The sequence below is a fragment of the Chanodichthys erythropterus genome, chromosome 3 (genome assembly GCF_024489055.1).
Source record: "Chanodichthys erythropterus isolate Z2021 chromosome 3, ASM2448905v1, whole genome shotgun sequence".
NCBI lineage: Eukaryota > Metazoa > Chordata > Actinopteri > Cypriniformes > Xenocyprididae > Chanodichthys > Chanodichthys erythropterus.
Window position 1 is genome coordinate 68,569,085 of NC_090223.1, and position 25,708 is coordinate 68,594,792.

The window sequence follows — 25,708 nt, forward strand, 5'->3', positions numbered from 1 at the left end:
GGTACACTTCATTTTCCACTCTAGGGCTGCTGAAGATGAAAGCAATGTACTTTACAACTGATGTTTCAATGATATCTTATACTGTCTACATACAAACTTTAATCAATTACCAAATTAGAACTTAATAAAACATTTTATGAAGAATAAAGTCTTCAACTTACCAATTCCACTAGTTTCTCAGACCAGTTCTTCTTAATAAATTTGATGAACACCTGAAAAATGAAGAACATTTTTTTAAAGTGATTTATTTTTGTTTGTGTACATGGTATTCTAATCAAAACTGTAAACACTGATTTTTTCATCAGGACTGAAAGAGTAAAGACAGAAATGAAAAAAAAATGAAAACTAAACCCAGAAGCATCAGGCTGACATGAATGACATGAAATTAATCAGAGTGGTAATATCTGGAGACTCACGGTCTGTTGGCTCAGACTCCCGCGGATCTGTGCCCGTCGGATCCACGCCGGATGTGTGTGGAAGCTCCTGCGATGGATCCTCAGGCACAAAAGCACACACTTGGGTTTCTTCCTGGGTTTGGAGGGAATCTTTCCTAGACTTCCACGCTCTCCGGAGGCCAGCAAAGAGTTTCCCCCCTTGTGTGCACTTTTCTGCAAACAATCAGAGTGAGAAAGAGCTTTATTGCCAGGTATGTTTACACATGAGAGACAGAATGACAGTGACAAGACACAGATAATAAAATAGAAGAAGTCAACAGGAAATAACAACACCCAAAAAAATATATATTTTAAAAATACACAATAGACAGTATATGAATGAATGTTGATTAGAAACATTGTTTTTATCAGCACAGATTACAGCTACATGATTCACGAGTAAAACTGTCCTAATGCAGCGAGTTCATGTGAATAATTAGCAGCTTTTGCATTGTTTCTGAACACAGCAAATTTCCAACAACACTTGAAAAGTTAAAAACACAGTGCTGATGCTGTTACATAGAAGTCACAAAGTAATTGTCTTCTGCGGGTTATTTTTGATATATAATGTCATTTTTGATTCATTAAGGTTGTCAGTTACCTGTTGAATCGTCCTCCCAGGCGACTCTAGGGACAGCCGGTGGTCGAGGCGCCTCTGTCGGGAGCTGTTGGCAGCTGCTACTGCAGGGCTTTCTGTCAGCCGGCTTCACAGCGCCACCCAGCGGCTCAACTTGAGCGTCCTCGAACGAGCCAAAGCTGCTGCAGCTTTCCAGCTCCAGTGGAAAGTTGGCAAACATAGTGTCCAATGTAAAAGTCGTCAGATGCTCCATCTCAATGAGCTATGAACACTGTATTTGCCTGTTGGTTCTAGCGGTAGACTTGTAACACTCAGTACTACAGATCGATCGCCAGTGACCATCGAGCAGCTTTAAACTCCGACAAAGAGCTGAATTTCAACTGACTCGATTTATGAAGCGGCTACGCGCACTGTGACGTCACAACAACGCGTTCCACGATTCCAAGGCCGTTTCTCAAAACCAAGTTCGCAAACTTCGGACTCGCGTTCTTGGTAGTTAGGACTTGGCAAGTTCGACTCAGGAGAACAAACTCCCGTGGACGGGAGAACACAAGTCTGGTGATTCTGCAAATGGAACAGCAGCGTTCTTGATAACGTCACTCAGCTCGCTCGGCTTCTCCGGTTATCTCTGTATGTATATTTTAGCCAACAATAAAACGAAATTTGTTATAAAACACCACTCTGCCTCTTTTCGTTTTATTTAAAAAACATAATAGTCTCAGGCAACGAGTGATTATCTGCAATGTGCATATATTTATAACAAAACAAAAAAATAAACAACCCTGCCGAGCTCTTTTCGTATATATTTCAAAAACATTAAATGTAATACTATTTGTGCATACTCTTGATTAACTTCACTGTAATAAAATGAAATAGGCTATAACATAAAACAAAACCATGTCTCTATTTGTTTTATGTCAGTTTTAATGTTCAACAATAGCCATTATAAAAGGTAAGAATAAACAATAAAAAATAAAGCAAACAATTCAGTCAAGCGTACAAAATCTGCGCTTTAGTAGGATACAAAAGTTAAATAGCCATATATAAAGTTATGAACAAACATTTTGGCAACGTGCCCTCAGCCAAAACGGAGCCAGCGGCAAATGTCAGAAGGACTAGCCGAGGTAAGGCTGCTCTCAACTGGGGACATGAGCGCTGAGCGTCCGGTGATCGCCTGGATCTCACAACTCCGACAACGCAGGGACGGATTACGAACCGGGCCAGCGGGGCCGCTGCTTTCAGGGGGCCCCCGGCCCTGCTATAGGAACTTTAAAGGGAAATGGGTGCATGGGAGCCTACTTTTAGAAGGCCCTCTTAGGCCCTCCTATTATGGTCCTGGCTTGTGGCTACCAGGGGGCCATAGGGAGGATGGGGGCTTTGGGGGCTTTTAGAGGGCCCTCTGATTATGAGGGCCCTACTAGGAGGCCCTAGGCTAGGGAGGAGGGTGTGGTGTACCTTTAGAGGGCCATCTAAATACAAGGGCTCGTACCATGGGGCCCCTGGCTTCTGGGGGGAGGGGAGGGGGGCGTGTTATCAGCCTTACAGAAGGCCCTCTGACTAGGGAGCGGTAGCATGGTGGGATGGAGGCGGTTAACCTGCCCGCTGAGTGGCCCCCAGACCAGTGTAATCACTCCCAGGGCTGTAGTGGAGGCTAAACGCAAGTAAACACGGTTTACCCACCTCTGAAATTTCAGAATTAGAGTTTACCCACTTCTCAATTGATCTAAATGCACATCATAGTATAGTTTATGCACAAAATGTGATCACAGAATTCTTATTTTACCACTACACCCCTGATCACTCCGTTCTGTACGGGGATATGGTACACAGGTGGATTCTGGCATGGTTCAGCTGGACACGGTACACATGTAGTGTGATCACTAACCGTGCCCCAACATGGCTCTCACTGTACGTTCACACCAGGAGAGACCAAAGCGTACACGTCGCCAAGGTCGTTGAAGAAGCTTCGTTGTTGAATTTGTTTTATTTACTTTGTTTGCTCATTGGAATGTTTGATTTAGCCTGTTACCGTGTGACGTTGGTAAATCTATATATTAGAATTGGTTTTCACCGAACCGCATCATAACTCATTACATAAGGTTAACTGACTTTTAACTTCTCTTTTTCGCTCTGGCCCGCCCAATTCGCTTCGCTGCCAGTGAATTTGCTTTGTTCGGCCAATTCGCCGAGAAATAATGACTTTCGCCGCTCTGGTCTCTTCTGATGTGAATGTACGTGACATCAATAATGACACTACAAATAATAAATATTTGAATTAATTTGAGAAAGTTGGTGTTAATAACAGTTTTTTCCACATTGGACTCCTTGCAATGCGTAAATCATGGGGAGAGACCTATCTTTTCCCATGGTAATAACCAGGCTGCTGAATAGAAATGGGATGATCAGGGGCGGAGCCAGACATTAAAAACATTCGGGGCTTAGACCAAATCTATATTTGTCCAAAGACAATTTAATTTTCTATTAACAGCTTCACTGACATGAAAGGAGCTTTTTTTTTTATGTATTCTTGTTCAGAAAATGTACATTATTTGACACTGTAATTTGTAAAACTTTGTTGGATGTACCAGCTCTCGAGGGGTCCGGGAGCATGCCCCCCGGAAGAAAATTTAGAAAATTTTAAGGTTAAATGCATCAATCTGGTGCTCTCTGGAAACTCAAAATTAAGAGCTTCAACCCATGTACAGTGTGCAAATTGAACAAAGAAACAGCATTGACTTGTACCTGGACATTAAAAAGGGTTCAAACATCTTTTTTACAATACTTTTGTATGATTTCTTTTTAAAAGATAAATCCTTGAGCTTTTATTTTGATCACCAGATGAATTTATTTGTTCCTGGCCCTGCGCATGATATGACTGCCCCCTAGCTACGAGGATGTAATTGTCTTCTTTGGGAAAGCTGCAAAGCAACAATTGCAGATTATAACAGGTACATGGCATTTTGGTTCACTTTTATAGACATTTCCATTTCTATTTCGAACTAGCACATTCTGGATAATTCAAACAAATAATGTTTGTTATGGTACGATCTGGTTGTGCTACGTTGCTACCTGTCTCTATAAACAGAGATGATGGGTAACCTGGTGCTAACATTAACGTGAGGTAATGGCATTAGGCTGTACTGATTATAATTTGAGATCCAACTTACTGTATCAACTTAAGCCACCTTCTTTTCACTTTTTCCGAGGTAAAAAGCGGCAAAAGATAGTTTTGTCAACATCATTCTGCTTTTACAACACGGTACGCGTACGCCGCACTAGTTTGGACCCACAAGTGGCATGATGACGTAACAACTAGCTATCCCAGACAATGCTGGCATTTTTTTTTTTTTTTTTTTAATGGGGGGGGCCTCGCGAACGTTTTGCCCAGGGGCCCACACAACCCATAATCCGTCCCTGCGACAAAGTCAGATCAAATTGTCAGAAAGGCGCAATCTTTATCAATAAACCACAAATTTGAGCTTTAAACCAGCACATTATCGCCTGAAAAACTCTTAAAACTACATATCATGACATAAAAACAGTAAGATGTTTAAATTATGTGGGTTTTCTCCTTTACTATTGACGCTTGCTGGTTAGTGCGAGATGCATTCTGGGATACCTGGCTGTCTCAAGTCTGCACAAGTCACCTCTCGATGCATCCTCGATAGAAGAGGCGGATCAAGAACACATCCGGGGATTTGAACTGAACTTGGGTAGATGCGAACTTTCAATTGGAACAGTACTTGGACAGCGACTGATGACGTTTCACAAGTACACAAGTACAGACAAGTACGCATATTGAGAAACGGCCCAAGCGTTCTGGACGACGGGACGGGGCACAATTTCATTGGTTTATAATTCAGCAAATCTTATTGGCTTAGACGCTTCGAGCCTGAGCGTAAACATTCCTTAATGTACGACTTTGTGAATGATTTGGCCATATACAGAAATATTAAGTGCCAACTATGATTGTATCTTATTATCTGTTTAGCCAATAGATCCTAAGTAAAATATTAATGTTTCATTGTACTTAAGAGACAGAATAGATGAAGTTATTATTTACAAACGAACGCTTGGTACATCTCCGGGTACTTTAGGCTTAATATAGCCATATGTATTTAAATAAATAAAAAATTCACATCAGTTTTCAATATTCAAATGGAAATGTTCAAGCAACTCTGTGACAGGGTAAATTCTGTGTACAATTTTATAGGACACTTCTCTAATTTTATTATTAATAAAATAAAGCGTATTTGTTATTACCATACTCTTTTCCAGTTAATATTTTCATATTTAGTAGATCAAAACACTGTTGAACAAGGCAAATTGTTTTTGTTTTTTTTTATATATATATTTTTAATATATTTGTTACTGCATTTATCTATTACTATATTAATATCTTCAATAAATATTGTATCACTGCAAAAACTGGTTTGACGATCAACATTTTCTTTTGGCCTCACAGAAATCATAAATCTATTGATAAATTCAGAATATGTTAAAAGTAAACCTTGTTCATTAAGCGACTGACTAACAGTAATAATTTCATCCAACATCCATGTCTGATTAAAGATTGACTTCTTTTTGTACAAGATGTCTTTATTATTGCATATGAAGTATTGATGCAGTGAAACATTATTTTTATAGATTAATTGCCAAGCCAGCAGTGCCTGCTTTATGAAAGTTTGCTGGTTTAACTGGGATTTTTTCGACCAAAAAAATACATTTTAAAAGAAAATGAATGCCACTCAAAGACTTAAATATGAAAACATTCCATGCATCTTTATTTTTAATAAATCCAATTATCTATTTTATCTTAAACACATTATTAGGATCTGTAAAATTCTTCAAGGCCACCAAAGTCTCTATTATTGTTTAGAATATCTTTCAGTAAATAGTGTATTTTCTTCCTCCAAATAAAATCATGAAGAATCTTGTCTAATTCCCTGACAACATTGTTTGGAGCGTCTGCTGACATCCATATATAAACAGACCTTGAGATCCTTCTGTTTTTGAGAGCAGAACACGTCCATTCAGGGGCAGATCTCTCATCAGCCACATACTGAATCTGTTTCTTAAGAATTAGTCCACTTTCAAATTAAAATTTCCTGATAATTTACTCACCCCCATGTCATCCAAGATGTTCATGTCTTTTTTTTTTTTTTCAGTTGAAAAGAAATTAAGGTTCCCTTTCGATACTTCACTCGTACTGCGTATGGGGAAAGGTCTCCTTTTTCCCCGTTACTGAAGCCTTTTTCAATAACGCAGTGTAACTGCATCGTCATTGGTTCACTGATAGACAAGTTGTTGAACCAATGACGGCGCGGCATAGCTGCGCGACCTATGGCGACAGAGCGCGCGAATATCCCTGCCGAAATGGGCGGGGTTTAGGGCTATATAAGCGGGCGTTTCGCCATAGGATTTCAGTTCTCTCTCCTTCAGCGACGACTTCACATCGCTCCTCGCTGATCTCCGGCTGAAGCCTTCCCCGCCTGGAAGAAGCTCGCCGAGGAAGAAGCGCCGCTTCCCGCTTCCGGCCGCCTGCCAGTCCGTCTATTGGTTTATTGCCGCTCTAAAAGAGCTTTCCAACAGCGGTTTTCACTGCTCTAGCGGCCCTCGCCGCTCTAAAAGAGCCCCTCAAATGCCGTTTTCACGGCGGCGGCGTTGTTACAAATGCCGCGCTACTCGTGTGGCACATGCAGAGCCCCTCTGCATGACGACGATGGTCACGGTGAGTGTGTCGGCTGCCTGGGCAGACCCCATGCAGAGGCCGCGCTCACCGGGACCTCGTGTTCTCACTGTGAGAACATGCGTCTCGCCTCTCTGCGCTCGCGCAGATGACGGGAGGGCGCGAGCGGCTAGGAAGAGACGGCGGGGCAGAGCGGCCCAGCGCACGGAGTTGGATGACGTCACGCCGGCTTCCCCGCGTGCCTCACCCTCTCCCCCGAGAGAGCAGTACCCCGTCCTGTTCTCCCGCCCTGAGCTGCGTCCCTCGGCAAATGCGAGCGACCTCATCTCTTTTGGCGGTTCTGAGGACGAGCCGCTTGATGACGTCATGTCTCCCGCGGCCTCTGAATCCGAAGGTTGGGCCGGTGATTCTGACCCCGCCCGCCCTCCCTCACTGGAGCCCATTGACTGCAAGCCGGGTATGGATGCCGAGCTCTTCCGCATCCTTTCAAAAGCAGTAGAGGTTTTGGACCTCGAATGGGCTCGGCCAGAGGAGCCATCACGGAGCAGGCTCGATGAGTGGTTCCTGCCGGGTTCCCGCCAGGCCCCTCGTCAACGCGCTGTGCCGTTTTTCCCAGAAGTTCACAACGAGCTGACGAAGTCGTGGCGCGCCCCGTATTCTGCCCGCCTATGTACTACGAATTATTCAGCTCTCACCTCTGTGGATGGCTCTGAAGAGAAGGGTTACAAGCATCTACCGCCCCTGGACGAAGCGGTGGCGGCTCACCTCTGTGCCCCCACGGCTGTGGGTTGGAACACTAAGAGGGCCCTTCCATCCAAGCCCTGCGTGACCACTTCTGCCCTGGCTGGCAGAGCATATACGTCCGCGGGCCAAGCTGCCTCCGCGCTGCATGCCATGGCTATTCTCCAGGTGTTTCAAGCGAAGCTCCTCCGTTCTCTGGATGAGTCTGGCGTCGATGCACCTGCCTTCCGTGACCTCCGCAGCACCACTGACTTAGCCCTGCGTGCCACAAAAGCCACAGCTCAGGCTATTGGACAATCCATGGCCAACCTGGTCGTGCTTGAGCGCCATTTGTGGCTCAACCTGACCGAGATTAAGGAGATGGACAAGACGGCCTTTTTGGATGCCCCGGTCTCTCCTTCTGGTCTCTTCGGGCCAGCAGTAGAGGGCTTTACAGAGCGTTTTACTGCAGCACAAGAGTCGTCTCAGGCTATGCGACACTTCCTGCCTAAACGCCCTAGCTCCACGTCTGCTTCCAGCCGCCCCAAGGCTGCGCCGGCTCAGCAGAACAAACCTTCCCCTCTACCTCTCAGGCAGCACCACTCAAGGAGCCATTGTAAGCGCTCCTCCTTCCCGAGGCAATGTCAGGGACCCCGGCCTAAGATTACGCTGGACCCGACGCCTCCTAAGCCCTCCTGATATTTCAGGAAGGAAGAGGAAGGGGCAAAGTCTCGCCACAGCCGGACCACCCCAAAAGCTCTTTCGTTCCACCCCCCCTCCGCCTCGTTCAGCTCCGGGTGTAGGAGATATTCAGTGTTGTGCTAACTGGGCCCAGTGCTGCGTCCATGCAAAACGCTATTCTTATGGCGAACACTATGAATATTCTACCTTCTCTAAGAAAGAGCGAGGTTCCTCTTCCACTCTCTCCGGTGCGCGGGCCGAGGCCTGGCGGGCCATCCCCGGAGTGTCAAGCTGGGTTCTGGGAACCATAAGTCGAGGCTACTCGCTTCAGTTCGCCCGAAGGCCCCCGCGCTTCAGCGGGGTGCTTCAGACTTCAGTCAACACGGACGAAGTTCATGTCCTCCGAGCCGAAGTCATGTCTCTTCTGAAGAAAGGAGCTATAGAAATAGTCTCCCCCTCAGAGAGCAATTCGGGGTTCTACAGCCGTTATTTTCTAGTTCCCAAAAAAGATGGCGGTCTCAGACCCATCTTAGATCTCAGGCTCTTGAACCTCTCCCTCATGAGACGGAAGTTCAAGATGCTAACGCTGCAGCAGATCCTCGCGCAGGTTTGCCCCGGGGACTGGTTCTGCTCGCTGGACCTGAAAGATGCATACTTTCACATCCAGATAGCCCCCCATCACAGGCGATTCTTGAGATTCGCGTTCGAGGGTGTGGCTTACCAATATACAGTCCTTCCATTCGGACTGTCCCTAGCTCCTCGCACTTTTACCAAGTGCATGAACGCGGCGCTTTCCCCACTGAGACAGATGGGAATCCGGGTTCTCAATTACCTCGACGACTGGCTCATCCTAGCCCAGTCACGAGCCGAGCTGGAGCATCACAGATTTGTGTTACTCAGCCACTTGGAGTGCCTGGGTCTCAGGGTCAACTTTGCCAAGAGCTCACTGCTCCCCAGCCAGCTTATAACGTTCCTGGGTGCAGTTTTCAACTCAGTCCGTATGACGGCTGTAGTATCTCCAGAGCGCGCTCTGGCCATTCAGCAGCTCGCGGCATCGGTCAGGAACAGAGCCTATTTCCCTCTGAAGTTTTTCCAGAGGATGCTAGGGCTGATGGCTTCCGCCTCCCCGGTTCTGCAGCTCGGCCTTCTTCGGATGCGGCCTCTGCAGTACTGGCTGAAGTTCCGGGTCCCTCCTCACGCCTGGCGGCATGGCCGCCTGCGTCTCAGGGTCAATCAGGCCTGTTTGGCAGCTCTGAAACCCTGGATGAACCCTGTATGGTTCAGCCAAGGAGTACCCCTACAGGCGGTGTCCAGAAGGACGGTGCTCTCAACAGATGCGTCCAACACAGGTTGGGGCGCTCTTTGCGAGGGCAGACCGGCCTTCGGCTCGTGGTCTCACGAGGAATGCCATCTGCACATCAACTGCCTCGAGATGTTGGCAGTGATTCGAGCCCTTCATGCATTCCAGGCACACCTGACAGGGCGCCACGTCTTAGTCCAGTCGGACAGCATGACAGTGGTGTCATACATAAATCACCAGGGCGGTCTTTCGTCCAGCCGCTTATGCGCTCTGGCGAAGCGTCTTCTGGAATGGGCATCACAGAGGTTTCAGTCGCTCAGGGCGACTCACATACCCGGGAGAACAAACTTGGGAGCAGACATGCTATCTTGGAGCAATGTCCCCTCAGACGAGTGGATGCTCCACCCCCAGACGGTTCTCATGATCTGGGAGTTCTTCGGGAAGGCAGAGGTAGACCTCTTCGCTTCAGAAGGCAACTCTCACTGCCCAATTTATTTCTCGAAGGAGGAAGATGCGCTGGCCCATGTCTGGCCCAGCACCCTCCTTTACGCTTTTCCCCCGATCGCTCTGATCCCACAGGTCATCAAACGAATCAGGGAAGACAAGCACAGAGTCCTCCTGGTGGCCCCGCTCTGGAGGAGCCAAGTTTGGTCCTCAGAGCTGTTCAGGCTTTCCACAAAAGCTCCGTGGCCGATCCCCCTGAGACGGGACCTCCTCTCTCAGGCGAACAGGACGATTTGGCATCCCCAGCCAGAACACTGGGCTCTGCACCTCTGGTCCCTCAACGGGAGCCTGCCAACCTCCCCGGGGACGTGCTGAACACCATTTCTCAGGCGAGAGCTCCGTCCACAAGACGCCTATATGCCCAGAAATGGTCGGTCTTTGTTGACTGGTGTTCTACACGCAACATCGACCCAGTGGAGTGTGACGTATCCCCACGTATCGTCTTTTCTCCAGGAGCGTTTGAATCTGGGTCGCACCCCTTCAACGCTCGAAGTTTACGTAGCAGCCATTGCAGCATTTCACGCTCCTATCGCTGGCCAGTCAGTGGGACGAAACAACCTCATGGTGCGTTTCTTGAGAGGTTTTAGGCGATTAAATCCTCCTTGTCCTCTCACTGTTCCCACCTGGGACTTCTCTTTGGTCCTCAGAGCTCTTAAAGGGCCTCCCTTTGAGCCACTGCGTTCAGCTGACCTCAGGCCACTGATGCTCAAAACCGCTCTGCTACTTGCATTAGCATCAGTTAAGCGAGTTGGTGACTTGCAGGCCCTCTCCGTGAGCCCTGCATGCCTTGAGTTCGGGCCCAACGACTCCAAAGTCGTCTTGAAACCTAGGCATGGCTACGTCCCTAAGGTGCTCTCGACTCCATTCAGAGCACAGGTTATTTCCCTCTCAGCGCTTCCTCCCTCGTCGGACAAGCGAGAGCTGGAATTGCTCTGCCCTGTCAGGGCATTAAGGACCTACGTTGATCGATCACAGCCTTTTCGGCAATCTGATCAGCTCTTTATCTGCTTTGGTGGCCGCACCAAGGGGTCTTCGGTCTCAAAGCAACGTCTTTCGCGTTGGATAGTCGACGCTATTGCTCTTTGTTACACCTCTATGGGCCTCGACTGCCCCATAGGAGTTAGAGCTCACTCTACTAGAGGAATGGCTTCCTCTTGGGCCTGGTCTAGTGGAGTTTCGATTAAAGACATCTGTGAGGCGGCCGGCTGGTCCTCGCCGTCTACTTTTGTCAGATTTTATCATTTGGGCGTTCCGACCTTACAAGCTCGGGTCCTCTCGGTATGATCCAGCGGCCTCTATCGAGCTCGCTTCATGCCACTCTGGGAGTTAACTCCCTTTTTGTAGTGTAACGAGGGTTCGACGGCTCCAGCCTTCTCAATTGTCCTCTGGTTCCCTCACGGTGCCCAAGACAAGTCCAGTCATTCCCTGCCGTGGCACGGCGCGGTTGAATTCGTTCCCCATACGCAGTACGAGTGAAGTATCGAAAGGGAACGTACTCGGTTACTAACGTAACCTCGGTTCCCTGAGATACTTCACTCGTACTGCGTTACTTGCCGTGCCACGAGGCTGCGGCTTCAGTGTCGTCGCTTCAGTCGAATGACCTGAAATCCTATGGCGAAACGCCCGCTTATATAGCCCTAAACCCCGCCCATTTCGGCGGGAATATTCACGCGCTCTGTCGCCATAGGTCGCGCAGCTATGCCGCGCCGTCATTGGTTCAACAACTTGTCTATGAGTGAACCAATGACGATGCAGTTACACTGCGTTATTGAAAAAGGCTTCAGTAACGGGGAAAAAGGAGACCTTTCCCCATACGCAGTACGAGTGAAGTATCTCAGGGAACCGAGGTTACGTTAGTAACCGAGTACGTTTTTGATGAAAACATTCCAGGATTTTTCTCCATATAGTGGACTTCAATGGACTCCAAACGGTTGAAGGTCAAAATTAGTTTCATTGCAGCTTCAAAGCGTTCTACGTGATCCCAGACGAGAAATAAGGGTCTTATCTAGAGAAACCATCGCTCATTTTTTTTATTTCATTTTTTTATTTTATACATTTTAACCATAAATGCTCATCTTGAAATAGCTCTCTTCTTCTTCGGGTGCTTCTCATTTCTTATTTGTGCATCCTCCTTTCCTTTCCTCACTTCCTTTTCTTGCATCTTAGCTCCACCCCTTCAGGATGTGAGGGAAGGAAACAAGGAAAAGAAGCGAGGACGGATGAATTGAATCAAGTGAAATGATCCTTGCTCCCTTTAGCGTCTCTTCAAAGTGTCATCAGCTGCACTCGAGGGATCTACCCACATGTTGTTAAAGTTTGGCTATTTAAAAAATATATATATATTATAAATATTAATAAAACAAGATGCCCCATTGAAATATGTGAGATGTAAAGTTTATTTAAACTGCATACATTAAAGCATATATTTAAATTATTGTGACAGATATGAAGGGGGGGGAGAATTTATGCGTGCGTCACGTTTCACGATGAGAAAGACTTCCACAAAGGATGCACCTGTGTATCCTCGCTCATGACTCCTCAGGAAGCCTCCTCACTCCTCGATCCTCACCTCCTCACAGTGCAATTAGAGAATTGAGATATCCTTCAAGATGGCTGAGCTCGATCGGTTTCCAGGTCATAGGATGGAGGACGGAGGAGCGAGGAAACGAGGAGGGATATTGAGAAGCACCCTTCTGAATTCCAGTGTAGATGCTGCTGAGTGTATTACTGCCCTTCACAGGTCAAAGTTTGAACTAATTGTTATACTTGCACTGGCATATTGTATATGACAATTTAGTGTCAAGGACACTCAGCCATGTCTATTTTTCTAATGTCAGGTATTCATCTTTAACTCTGTTTTTGAGCATTTGATGTTTTGTATTGATCATCTTTGAATTGATTAAGTAATTGGCATGATACATTTACATTGACTAACGCTTGGCATTAGTTCAAGTGTACTTAGACTGTAAAGGCTAAAAAGGGAATTTCCGTTTAGGACAACAAAATGTTGATCGACCAACCTAAATAGGGTGAGCCTTACCTCTGTTTATTGTAATGTTACTCTAGCTAAGCGTACATGGGAAACCATGGCAAAGCCAAACCAAAGCTACTATAAGAGAAGTAATATTGGTCGGCTTATCTGTAGTAGAGGTTGTGACCTCTGACTAGACTAGAGATAGTGTTACTTTAATTCAAGTGTATACAGATCTACGGGGACTAAACAAAATACTTTTAGATAGAATGAATGAATGAATGAATACAATAAGAGTAAAGAGTTAAATAGAATATTCAAATGTCTAAATTATAAATATAAATGGTCAATAATCAACTGTCATTCCAACCTAAATTCAAGGTCATAATAAAATGGAGTTTAATTAAACTACCTTGACACACTGAAAAGACCGAACGTGCAAGAAACCTTCCCCGTCCTGTGGGAAAACCACTGTTGGGCCTGTTGGGCGTGCTTTACATTCCTGGATCCAGTGCTGTGTCTGGACCTGACACTGTAGTCCTTGGAGCCATCATTGGACCTGTTATTTTATTTATATTCATTTTTATCACTTTAACATGTTTGTTTATTGCTATAATACATGTTTACTCTTTGTCTGTTTGCATTCTGTTCCTCATTTATTTTGGCACTATTGTGTGTCTTATTTATATTTTGTTGTGAATTTTGGTTGTCACCAAAATGAAAATCGTTGACGCTCTTCACAGAGCAATCATACCCACAAATACAAATTAAAGGTGCCCTAGAATTAAAAATTGAATTTATCTTGGCATAGTTAAATAACAAGAGTTCAGTACATGGAAATGACATACAGTGAGTCTCAAACTCCATTGTTTCCTCCTTCTTATATAAACCTCATTTGTTTAAAAGACCTCCAAAGAACAGGCGAATCTCAACATAACACCGACTGTTGCGTAACAGTCGGGATGTACGCCCCCAATATTTGCATATGCCAGCCCATGTTCCCAACATTATGAAAGGCATTAGACAAGGGCAGCCAGTAACATCTGGATATGTGCACAGCTGAATCATCAGACTAGGTAAGCAAGCAAGGACAATAGCGAAAAATGGCAGATGGAGCAATAATAACTGACATGCTCCATGATAACATGATATTTTTAGTGATATTTGTAAATTGTCTTTCTAAAAGTTTCGTTAGCATGTTGCTAATGTACTGTTAAATGTGGTTAAAGTTACCATCGTTTCTTACTGTATTCACGGAGACAAGAATCGTCGCTATTTTCATTTTTAAACACTTGCAGTCTGTTTAATTCATAAACACAACTTCATTCTTTATAAATCTCTCCAACAGTGTAGCATTAGCCGTTAGCCACGGAGCACAGCCTCAAATTCATTCAGAATCAAACATAAACAATATAATAGTATACAATACTCACATAATCCGATGCATGCATGCAGCATCCATGACGAACACTTTGTAAAGATCCATTTTGAGGGTTATATTAGCAGTGTAAACTTTGTTTATGCACTGTTTAAGGCAAGCGTGAGCTCCGTGGGCGTGAAGCACGAGAATTAAAGGGCCAGTAGCCCTGAATCGGCTCATTTATAATGATGCCCCAAAATAGGCAGTTAAAAAAATTAATTAAAAAAAAAAAAGGGGTATTTTGAGCTGAAACTTCACAGACACATTCAGGGGACACCTTAGACTTATTACATCTTCTTTTTTTTAAGTTCTAGGGCACCTTTAAATATAAGTATCAACTTGATACTGAAGTACTGGTAATTTTGACAACTCTACCCAACAACATAGACCCCTTAATCGCCTAAGTCACTGTGACGTCACCGCTCTAGCTGGAGGCAAAACATAAATAAGAACTAATATCGGGTGCGCTAAAAGTTTGAGGTTTTGACTTTAAAATGTCGTCTTGTTGTGTTTTTGGCTGCCAGAATAGAAGGAACAGCACTTTTGGTTCAAAACTAAAGTTTTACCAGATCCCGGCAGACATTCCTTCACAGAAATCAAAAAGATAGCTAATTGTGGTTGAAAGCAATACGGTGTACAGACTGGACAGAGACGATCATAAATAATGCTTGTGTTTGCAGTGCACACTTCATATCAGGTAAAATAATCGATGCATATGTAATGGTGTGTTGGTTTTATCTAGTACAAATCAGCAAGTTTCTGTTTTATAGGTGAAAAGTTGCCAACTTTCAGCACACTAGCTAGCTTAAATGTTAAACAAACATACAGCGATAGATGTGTGTGCCATCCTTTGAATGCCGTCTTTTAAAATAATCCACATTGCTAGCCATAATCATAGTTAGCCCAGCGTTAGGTTACATTAGACAATAAGCCTTGACAAAATTCCCCGAACCATCCAAAAGTAATTCATATGTTGTCTAGGAAATATCCAAAACTTAAGTTAATTTACAAAAATAGCTGTCACGGTCCCGCAGAGTCAGTGACTGTACATATTCGGACAGTTCTGAACCTTCTTCTGCATCTATGTTTAATAAATCCCTCCTAAAACATGCTAGCTTACGCTTGTCAACATTGAGTCCAGCGTCTCTTTTTGCCTCCAGCTAAGCCCCGCCCACCAGGAAACGTTGCAATTTTTACAAACTTTTAAGGGGTCTATAGATCAACAAGTTCCATTAAGCAATACAGAAGCTAAAGCGCACATCAGGAAATATGTGCCTTCAGTATGGCAGGTACATTGGGATCAGGGATGGGCAGTATTTATGATACATGTATTTCAAATATGTAATTCAAATACAAAATAGTATTTTGCAATTTTTATTTGATTGGGTTGATGAAAATAGCTTCGTATTTTGTATCAAAATACTTTAGTGTTTTGTATTTTTGTATTTTTAAAATACTGTAAAATACTTTGTAAGAAGTCTACATGATGACATAAATCATCGTGATGATGATCATAAAATGGCGGCCTCTGATTGGTGCCTGCTCAGTAGTTTGTCCAGACTTGATTGGGATTGATCAAATAGGGCAATTGATGGAAGGTTTGCAATGAAATTTCATGGCTCCCTTGTAATAGTATTTTTTAGTATTTTTAAAATACAAAAATACAGTCCTTTATTTTGATACATGGTGTGGCTGCTGTATTTTGTAGTTTATTTTGATACACTTAAAATTAAGGTATTTTGTATTTTATTTTAAAATACATTTTGATGTATTTTGCCCAGCCCTGATTGGGATGGCATTGAAACAGGCAGACATTTATATAATATAAATATCAAGTTGGAGCTGTGAGGAGGGAGAGCAGGAATCGAAGAGAAGGAAGCATCATAACTCTGATGAGAATAGGTCATACTGGACTTAACAGTACACTATATAAAACTGGAAAACATTTAACTGGGGAATGCACACACTGTAGCCAACAAGAAACAGTTGAGCATGTACTACTCCATTGTAGGAGATTTAAGAATGAGAGACGTCAGCTTGTTCAATCATTGAAGATAGTAAAACATCATGATTTTACTTTGTCAGGTTTATTAGGGAAAACAGCTAGTAAGCTTGTGAAAGAAAGTAAATTATATAAAAGAATTTAGCGTTTTGTTTTTTTGTTTAGATCTATTTTCCAGTTTGTTTGTTTGTTTTTTTTACTTTTTTTTTCATATATATGTATGTGTATGTATAATGTTTATTTCTATTCTATATACAAGCAAGTATCTCGATCCATATACTCCATTCCAGTCAGTGGTGGTAATGCACCAATAAATTAGGTTGCCAAAGAAGAAATGAAGATTCATTGCTGCTGCTGTCGTGATGCTCATCTTCTGATCTAAAGCTCATTCAGCATGAACTGATCGCTGCGCGTGATTGACAGCTGTGATTGTGAGTCCAATCCGCCGTGTTTTATTGATCACATGATCTGTAGTCTGTCAGTTTATAATGAACCTGTAGTTCAGATCATCATCCGTGTTCAATAAGACACAGAAATCACATCAACATCTGCTGGATTATCACACACTTCACTGAATGACAACGTGACACATGATTCAGAGCTTGTGTTAATGACAAACAGTGTGTAATAATAACGTGTGTGTAATATGACTTTACAATAATGTTTTATTAGTTAACATGAACTAATAACACTTCTACAGCATCTATTAATCTCAGTTTGTGTTATTTTTTACATTTACAGGTACATTTCAGAGCAAAAGTAGCATCTGTTCACATTATTTCCATGAACTAACACTGAACAGTTGTATTTTGAACTTATTGAAAGTAAGAAACTATTGTGAAATCAGTGAAACACAATCAATAATCCACAGTGATGGACCTGATGCTCCTGTTTCATGAATGTTGTCATGGTTCTGCGTCTCTGAGACGTGTGTGTGTGTTTCTCAGGAGTGTGTGTGTCTGATGGCTGGCAGGGTTGCCAACTCTCACGCATCTGGCGTGACATTCACGCTTTCAGCATCAATCTCACGCACACCAAGAAATGTCACGCCAAAATCCATTCTTCTCCCCTCTCAATCCGTTAATTTTCTGTTGATGACTAGACCACAGCGTATTAATGACAGGAGAGGAGGCCCACAGCTGTTACATCTCCCTACAACGTTCTCGCTGCAGTATTCTCTGATCGTTGATTGGCTGAAAACCTTGCACCTGATACGTCAGTTGCGTGTGAAGCCGCCTTTCCACTGCACACGACAAACGACAGCCGTTGGACCGGAAGTCATTAATTTCCAATGGAGAGTAGTACGGGGGCTGCGTGGAGTTCCGATCATATGCGAATGCGGAAATTTCGGATCCGATTTGAGCTTCGGATGCGTTGAAATATTTGAACTTCTGCGGCTAGACCGTATGCGACTGGCCGACCGGATATGTTGTATTCTAATCAAAACTATGAGCGCGAAGTTAGAATTACCATTATTTTAACACTTTAATGTTATTCTGTAAACACTATTTCTTTCAAATGGTGGTTATTATGATTAAATCAATTTTTTACGTATTAGCTCTATAAAATCTACTAGTATGTTTTTTTATTTTAGATTTATTGAGGGTCATTTGCTTTGTATGGATATATTCATACATGCATTAACGTTACAATCATTAAAATCGTTCAGTTTACCATGGTGGTTGCTGGGTTGGAATAAGCCGAGGGTAACGGTTGCTTCACTACCAATTTCAAAGTTCCGTGCGACTGCCGCTAGGGGGCGAAACGCGACAATCGGATGCGAATGTCGTGTGCAGTGGAAAGGTGGCTTGAGAAGTTCAGAGACAGTTCGGAGCATAGGGTCGGAGTCGGAGTCGGCACGTGTGAAAGTTTGGAAGACAATCAAGGTTTAGCAAATAATAAAATGGTGAGCCTTGTCACTACAGACGTAGCCTTGCCTAATCAGTCTGTGTGCCGAGACTAAGTTACAGACTTCAACTATAGTTGCAAATGTTGTCTGACGTACTGCGTTATGATGTGGGCTAGCTAAATTGCTCAATAAAAATAGTCTAATGTAGGGTCCGAAATTAACACCCGCCAAGCGCCAAATGCGGGTAGATTTTCCGTTTGGCGAGCAAATCTCAAAAGGCTATCCGCTACACTGGCGGGTTAATGTTCATACCAAAATATGAAATTTTCAGCGCGCACGAGCAAAGAGAGAGAGAGAGAGAGAGAGAGAGAGAGAGAGAGAGAGAGCGAGAGAGCGCGCCGGCCGCGCGCGCGCACTCGATATACAGAGCGGCTAAAGCGTCAAGCTTCCCCGTACTTTTTGACAAGCGTCTTTGACAAAGCGGCCAGAGCTTCTTTGCAGCTCAAGTCGGTGGCGGTGTGTACGTATAGTTAACGCTTTATTTGTTGAGGGCGCTGAGGAAAAAGGATATGTGAAGCTCCTGCCACTGGAAGAAGCGGTCGCCGCCCATTTGTGGCCGCGCACCCATCAAAGCCGCGCAGAACGTCTTCAGCACTCTCGGATCGTGCACACTCCGCCGCTGGCTAGGCTGCTTCTGCTTTACACACCATGGCCGTTATTTTCTCGAGAAAAGGAGTTTTCTCATAGCGTTTGCAACGCAATACTCGTTCCCTTATCTCTCAGGGAACCGAGGTTACGTAAGTAACCGAGTACGTTATATACGTGTTGTTATTATAACATATGACAACTTTAGCACATTTATCAGCTATACATTCATTCAGTGTTTTCCATTAATGACCCTCTGCTGCCGCCACCGTTTCATAGTGAACTGAAAATTGAAAACATACTATTTTTGCCAACGAACTAAAATCGAAACTTTGATATGGCTTTGTGCCTTTATAAAACAGCAAAAGACAGTGATTAAGTATACAGTCTCTCTGTGCTGCGTGTTTTAAAGAGAAGTGAGCGCATTTGTGCACGCGATCAGCTGGTAATCTGGTGATCAAAATAAAAGCTCAAGGATATATCTTTTAAAAAGAAATGAATACAAAAGTATTGTAAAAAAATGTTTGAACCCTTTTTAATGCCCAGGTACAAGTCAATGCTGTTTCTTTGTTCAATTTGCATACTGTACATGGGTTGAAGCTCTTAATTTTTAGTTTCCAAAGTGCACCAGATTGATGCATTTAACCTTAAAATGTACAAAATTTTCTTCCGGCATGCCCCCGGACCCCCCTAGCGGAGGTACATCCAACAAACTTTTGCAAATTACAGTGTCAAATAATGTACATTTTCTGAACAAGAATACGACAACAAAAGCTCCTTTCGTGTCAGTAAAGCTATTAATAGAAAATTAAAAAGTGTCTTTGGACAAATATAAATTTGGGCTAAGCCCCGAATGTTTACAATGTCTGGCTCCGCCCCTGTCAGGTAACAAAACTGACAAAAAATAAAATAAATTATTTCACCCCAATGATACTAAAACTTATTTTTAAAATTAGGGTTACCAAGCATTTTCTCCGCGCACACGCGCAAACTGAATTTTTTACAAAGTCTCACTCCAGCCAAAGTCCCAAAGTTGGCAACCCTGGGCTGGGAAGGTGAAGTGGGTGACGGACATCGAGAAATCGGTGCTGATCAATAACTTTGAGAAGAGAGGATGGATCCAGATGACGGACAGCGACGACTGGAACTTCTACTGGCAAGAGCTCGATTCATTTGATCCGTTCACACTGACACTGAAACACAGCTGAACTAGATCCTGAAACACTGGTTTGATCAGATCACTTCATGTCGTCCGCAGGATGAGCGTCCAGACCATCCGCAGCATGTTCAGCGTGGACACCGGCTACCGGCTGACCGACGACCAGATGGTCAACCACTTCCCCAACCACTACGAGCTGACCAGGAAGGACCTGATGATCAAGAACATCAAGCGCTACCGCAAAGGCCTGGAGAAGGAGGCCAGTCCCTTAGCCGAGAAGGACGAGAGCGGGAAATACCTCTACCTGGGTAAAACCAGCGGCTGTCAATATATTAATTTTTTTTTTTTAAAAGCACACTTATTGTGAAATTAAGAATACACCATTTATTTATTTTTTAACATTTGTCTATTTTGCTATCATTGCCTATATCCAGCAAAGTAAACCATCAGATGGAAGTGTGATTTTCACAAAACTGTGTTTTTCAGCATTTTTCAAGGTAAATTTAGATGTCTTTCCAAAAAAGGATACCAAATAACCAAATGATATGATTTAATATAGTTCATACATTTATGGACATTTATTGTCACCACAATGATCTTTACTTTGATTGCAATCCTCATCCATCAAAACTTTCATAGCGAGACGCTGGTTTGCTTTATCCAGCCGAGAAACATAGTGTTCATATCATCTGGCCATACAGCGGTGGATGTTTCCATGTTCCGTTCAGACAGGAACAGCGATGCGGGAGGACTCGCGCTCTTAAGATACAATCACAGAATTAAACAAAAGAGTTTGTGTTTTAAAGCGAAACAGACACTGGAATGAGTAATTCTCTCTGCCATCTCTGATATAATCAAAATGGACTTTAAAATCATCTGACTGCATGATGTAAATTACGTTATGACGCACTTTTACATGCCTCCATAATGTTTTTGCATTAAATATGCGTTAAATTATTTTAATTTTGAATTAATCGCATGCGTTAACATGTTAGCATTGACAGCTCTAATATATATAGCTCAAATTGAGTAAAGACCATTTTTCACAACTTACCAGATTGTTCGACCTCCTCACTCACTTTCTTCCAAGCAAGATCCTTTTTACTCCTGTTACTACTAGAGCAAGCTCTTTTTCAACTTGTGCGAATCACGCGTTATGCGTGTCAAACGCCGGAAACGCTCAGTTCGCTCCGCAGGATGTCTATTCACGTCTTTGCGTTGACTTAATATGTAAATATTTAAACTTAATTTTTTTTATTTAATTAAAAATTAAATTTAATATTTAAACTTTAGAGTTAAACAGTCGAGCTTTACCATTTTCAAATCCATTCAGCCGATCTCGGCGTCTGGCGGTACCACTTTTAGCATAGCTTAGCATAGCTCATTGAATCTGATTAGACCGTTAGCATCTCGCTCAAAAATGACCAAAGAGTTTTGATATTTGTTTTGACATTTTTCCTATTTAAAACTTGACTCTACTGTAGTTACATCATGTACTAAGACCGATGGAAAATGAAAAGTTGCGATTTTCTAGGCTGATATGGCTAGGAACTATACTCTCATTCTGGCGTAATAATCAAGGAACTTTGCTGTCGAACCATGGCTGCAGCAGGAGCAATGATATTACGCAGATGCTAACGGTCTAATGAGATTCAATGGACTATGCTAAAAGTGGAACCGCCAGACCTGGAGATCGGCTGAATGGATTCGAAAATGGTAAAACTCAACTGTTTAACTCTAGGGAAGTTGGAAAATGAGCCTATTTTCAAACAAAGGGGAGTGTTCCTTTAACGCTTCATTCATGTCTGGTGTGAACGCACCATGACTCTGACCGTAGATTTTGTGCCGGTGACGTTCATGCTGCCGGCTGACTACAACCTGTTCGTGGAGGAGTTCAGGAAGAGCCCGTCCAGCACGTGGATCATGAAGCCGTGCGGGAAGGCGCAGGGAAAAGGCATCTTCCTCATCAACAAGCTCTCTCAGATCAAGAAGTGGTCCCGCGACAGCCGCACGTCCACGTAAGACGCTCATCTTCAGTCAAACACATTAAATAGCTGGATTTCAGTCTGAACTGCTGGCATTTGACAGGTTCGTGGCAGCGAACAGTGGGAAGGAGGCGTACGTCATCTCTCTGTACATCGACAACCCTCTGCTGATCGGCGGGAAGAAGTTCGACCTGCGTCTGTATGTGCTGGTGACCAGCTACAGGCCGCTCAAGTGCTACATGTGAGTATGTGACCGCCGCACGCCACCGCATCGCTCCGTCCGCACTGACCGCTCTGTGTTTCAGGTACAAACTGGGCTTCTGCACGGTCAAATACATGCCCAGCACCAGTGAGCTGGACAACATGTTCGTGCATCTCACCAACGTGGCCATCCAGAAACACGGCGTGAGTCGCTCGCACCCACAGCTAGAGTCTGAGTGCTGCACAACCACTGATTCAAACAAAAGATTCGTAAAGCTTCATGAAGTTTGAAATCGCTCATCACTAGATACTGGGAAATAATGTCCTTATTTTGTTCTTTTGGCGCACAAACAGTGTTCTTGTCGCTTTATAGGGCTGGGTAAAAAATATTGCTTTCTCGATTTTAATGGATTCTCATTTTTACGAACCAATATCGATTCTTAAATCCCAAGATTTACTTTAAATCTTTTCAGCTTGGCAGTTTGACACGCGATCCGAATCACTGATTTGAAACAAAAGATTTGAAGTATCGCTTTGAAATCGGCCATCACTAGATATTGTTGAAAAGTCGCTATTTTGTTTTTCTGCCGCACAAAAAAAAATCATCCAAAATATCTTAATTTGTGTTCAGAAGATGACTGAATTGTTGGTATTTTGGCCAATTGAGCATGTTGATTGACGAATATAGACTATTGATACCTTCTGATATAGAGCCATATTTCCTGACTAGGGTCGCAAAGGGGCGGAAACTTTCCACGGGAACTTAACCTGGGGAATTTTGGAAATATTTATGAGAATTTATGGGAAATAATTGGAAGTTTTGGTAAATTTTTATAGATTTATAATATTTATATAAAATATATAATATAAAAACAAATAAAAACTATTTGTTTGGTCATAACATGAAATAACAGTTATTTATTTTTGCATTCAATTAATTCTAATTTGTAAATATGTGAAATAAATATATTTTTATTGCAGCATTTATTTATTTATTTCAGTGTCACATGATCCTTCAGAAATCATTCTAATATGCTGATTTGATACTCGGTTATTATCAATGTTGGAAACAGTATCACAGGTTCCAAAGAAATATTCATCAGCACAACTATTTTCAGGATTCACTGATTAATAAAAAGTTAAAAAGAACAGAATTTATTCAAAATATAAATATTTTCTAACAATATAAATCTTTACTATCACTTTTTTATCAATTTCACACATCCTTGCTAAATAAAAGTTTCAATTTCTTTCAAAAAAGAAAAAAAAATTACTGACCCCAAAATTTTGAACAGTAGTGTATATTGTCACAAAAGATTTATATTTAATATAAATGCTGTTCTTAATTTTTATTCATCAAAGAATCCTGAAAAAAGTATTACAGGTTATAAAAAATATTAAGCAGCACAACTGTTTCCAACATTGATAATTGAGCATCAAATCATCATATTAGAATGATTTCTGAAGGATCATGTGACACTGAGGACTGGAGAAATTATTTTGAAAACGATCACAGGAATAAATGATATTTTTATGTCTATCAAAAAAGGAAAACCATTATTTTTAATTGTAGTTCTGTTGCACAATATTACTGGGGGAATGCGCAGTGCATGCAGGGGTGTGCATACATTCCCGTTAATTCCCATATATTTGAGCACAGGACGACTACAATCACGTTCACGGCGGGAAGTGGACGGTCAGTAACCTGCGGCTCTATCTGGAGAACACTCGAGGACGGGACGTCACCAACCACCTGTTTGACCAGATCCACTGGATCATGGTGCAGTCGCTCAAAGCCGTGGCTGTGAGTCCAGATCATGAGGGAGCGATTGTTCTGATGAAGCATGAACACGTCACAATCACAATAATGTGTTCCTCTTCCCGTCTGCAGCCCGTCATGAACAACGACAAGCACTGCTTCGAGTGTTACGGCTACGACATCATCATCGACGACAGGCTCAAGCCGTGGCTGATCGAGGTCACATGTCATCTCTGGGGTTTGAAAAGTCTTCTATGTTTCTATCGCTCGTTATTTCAGCGAGTGACCGTGTGCGTCTCTCTCAGGTGAACGCGTCTCCGTCGCTTACCTCCAGCACGGCCAACGACCGCATCCTGAAGTACAACCTGATCAACGACACGCTGAACATCGTCACGCCCAACGGAGAGATCCCCGACTGCCGCTGGAACCGCAGCCTGCCCAAAGAGGCTCTGGGACACTATCAAGTGCTGTGAGTGAGTGCAGACGCCTCCGCGTGACGTCTCGTCCCGTGAGCGGCTCCTCTATATCAGTCTCTCTCTCTCCGTCTCACAGATACGACGAGGAGCAGGCTCTGAGCGAGAGCGCCGACCTCAGGAGCCGCTCGGGGCAGTCGCTGGGGTCAAAGCGCAGCAGGTCCGGCAGCGTGCGCCCGCCGTTCCCCGCCACCGCTGTCCGCATGAGGCCTTCACTGGAGCTGTGCTCTGAAAGACATTAATGCTTTTATTTATTCATCATTATTGAATTAAAATGACAGTACAGACATTTATAATGATACTGAAGATTTCCGTTTCAAATTAATGCTGTTCTTTTGTGCTTCTGTTCATCAAAGACTCCTGAAAATAAAATCTATCACAGTTTCCACAAAAATATGAACTGTTTTCAACATTGATAATAATCATAAATGTTTCTTGATCATCAAATCATCATATTAGAATGATTCCTGAAGGATCATGTGACTGAAGACTGGAGTAATGATGCTGAAAATGATCACAGAAATAAATTACTCTTTATATTCACATAATAAACAGTTCAATGTTTGGGTCATTGACGAATAAGCTTTTTAAAAGTGTAAAAAAAACATAATGGAGATATGAAGTTTTATTAAGTGTTAACAATGAGATTATGTGGTTTTTATAATCAATTAACACTGCTTTTATCATTTTTAAGTAGATTGACAAAATTTGTCACTAAAGTTTAACCAAACATTCAGTTTTACCGAATGACGATATTTTCAAACAATGCTAACAGGCTGATAGCAAAAGGACAATCAAATATTTATATTTAGTACAAGTTTTTAAAATATTACAACATTTCCCATGTTTTATAGCGGTTGTATGAATTACCTGATGTTTCGGGACATGCGTATGAACAAGTGAAAACATGAATTTGTCGAATAGTTAAGAGAAGCCCTGTCCAAATACCCACACTTGCGGTCTATGCACTTGAGCACTTGTCTACTTATATGACGTCTCTGTTGGATAATTTAAACGTATATTACATGTATATTTAAATTTATATGAATATTTAATTTATATAGGTATAATTGTTTTATTCTTAGATGGACAAAAACTGTAATTTTTAAACAGCAAATCACAATGACAGTCAGTTAATAATTAATAAATCTTGTCTTGTGTTTGGTGAATTTAAGCAGCAGCACCAAGATATGCAGTGATAAATACTGCCATGCCTGTTATTCAGCTCTATCTAGATGAACATGCTGATATGCATTACAATTTTCGTCTTTCTCGGATGGCAATGAACAGTTCAATCCAGCTGATGCAAACAGGACCATGGTTGGAGGCGCACCTTGGA

General features: G+C 42.9%; 1 protein-coding gene across 1 annotated transcript; it reads left to right on the top strand.

Annotated features, from left to right (window-relative positions):
* Nucleotides 1-19,901: 19,901 nt before the first annotated feature.
* On the top strand, nucleotides 19,902-24,369 carry LOC137007520 (polyglutamylase complex subunit TTLL1). Its single transcript, XM_067369065.1, has 8 exons — nucleotides 19,902-19,948; nucleotides 20,051-20,259; nucleotides 21,789-21,963; nucleotides 22,040-22,177; nucleotides 22,242-22,341; nucleotides 23,798-23,941; nucleotides 24,029-24,115; nucleotides 24,202-24,369. Exons 1-8 carry the CDS (start codon nucleotides 19,917-19,919, stop codon nucleotides 24,367-24,369), a joined length of 1,053 nt encoding a protein of 350 aa, XP_067225166.1. The 5' UTR covers nucleotides 19,902-19,916.
* The last annotated feature ends 1,339 nt before the right edge of the window (nucleotides 24,370-25,708 follow it).

Excerpts from the sequence above, each read along its gene's own strand:
- LOC137007520 (XM_067369065.1), top strand. The coding sequence starts at position 19,917 with ATGACGGACAGCGACGACTGGAACTTCTACTG. Across the intron at positions 20,260-21,788 it reads CGGGAAATACCTCTACCTGG|ATTTTGTGCCGGTGACGTTC; the intron begins GTAAAACCAGCG and ends CTCTGACCGTAG. Across the intron at positions 22,342-23,797 it reads TGGCCATCCAGAAACACGGC|GACGACTACAATCACGTTCA; the intron begins GTGAGTCGCTCG and ends ATTTGAGCACAG.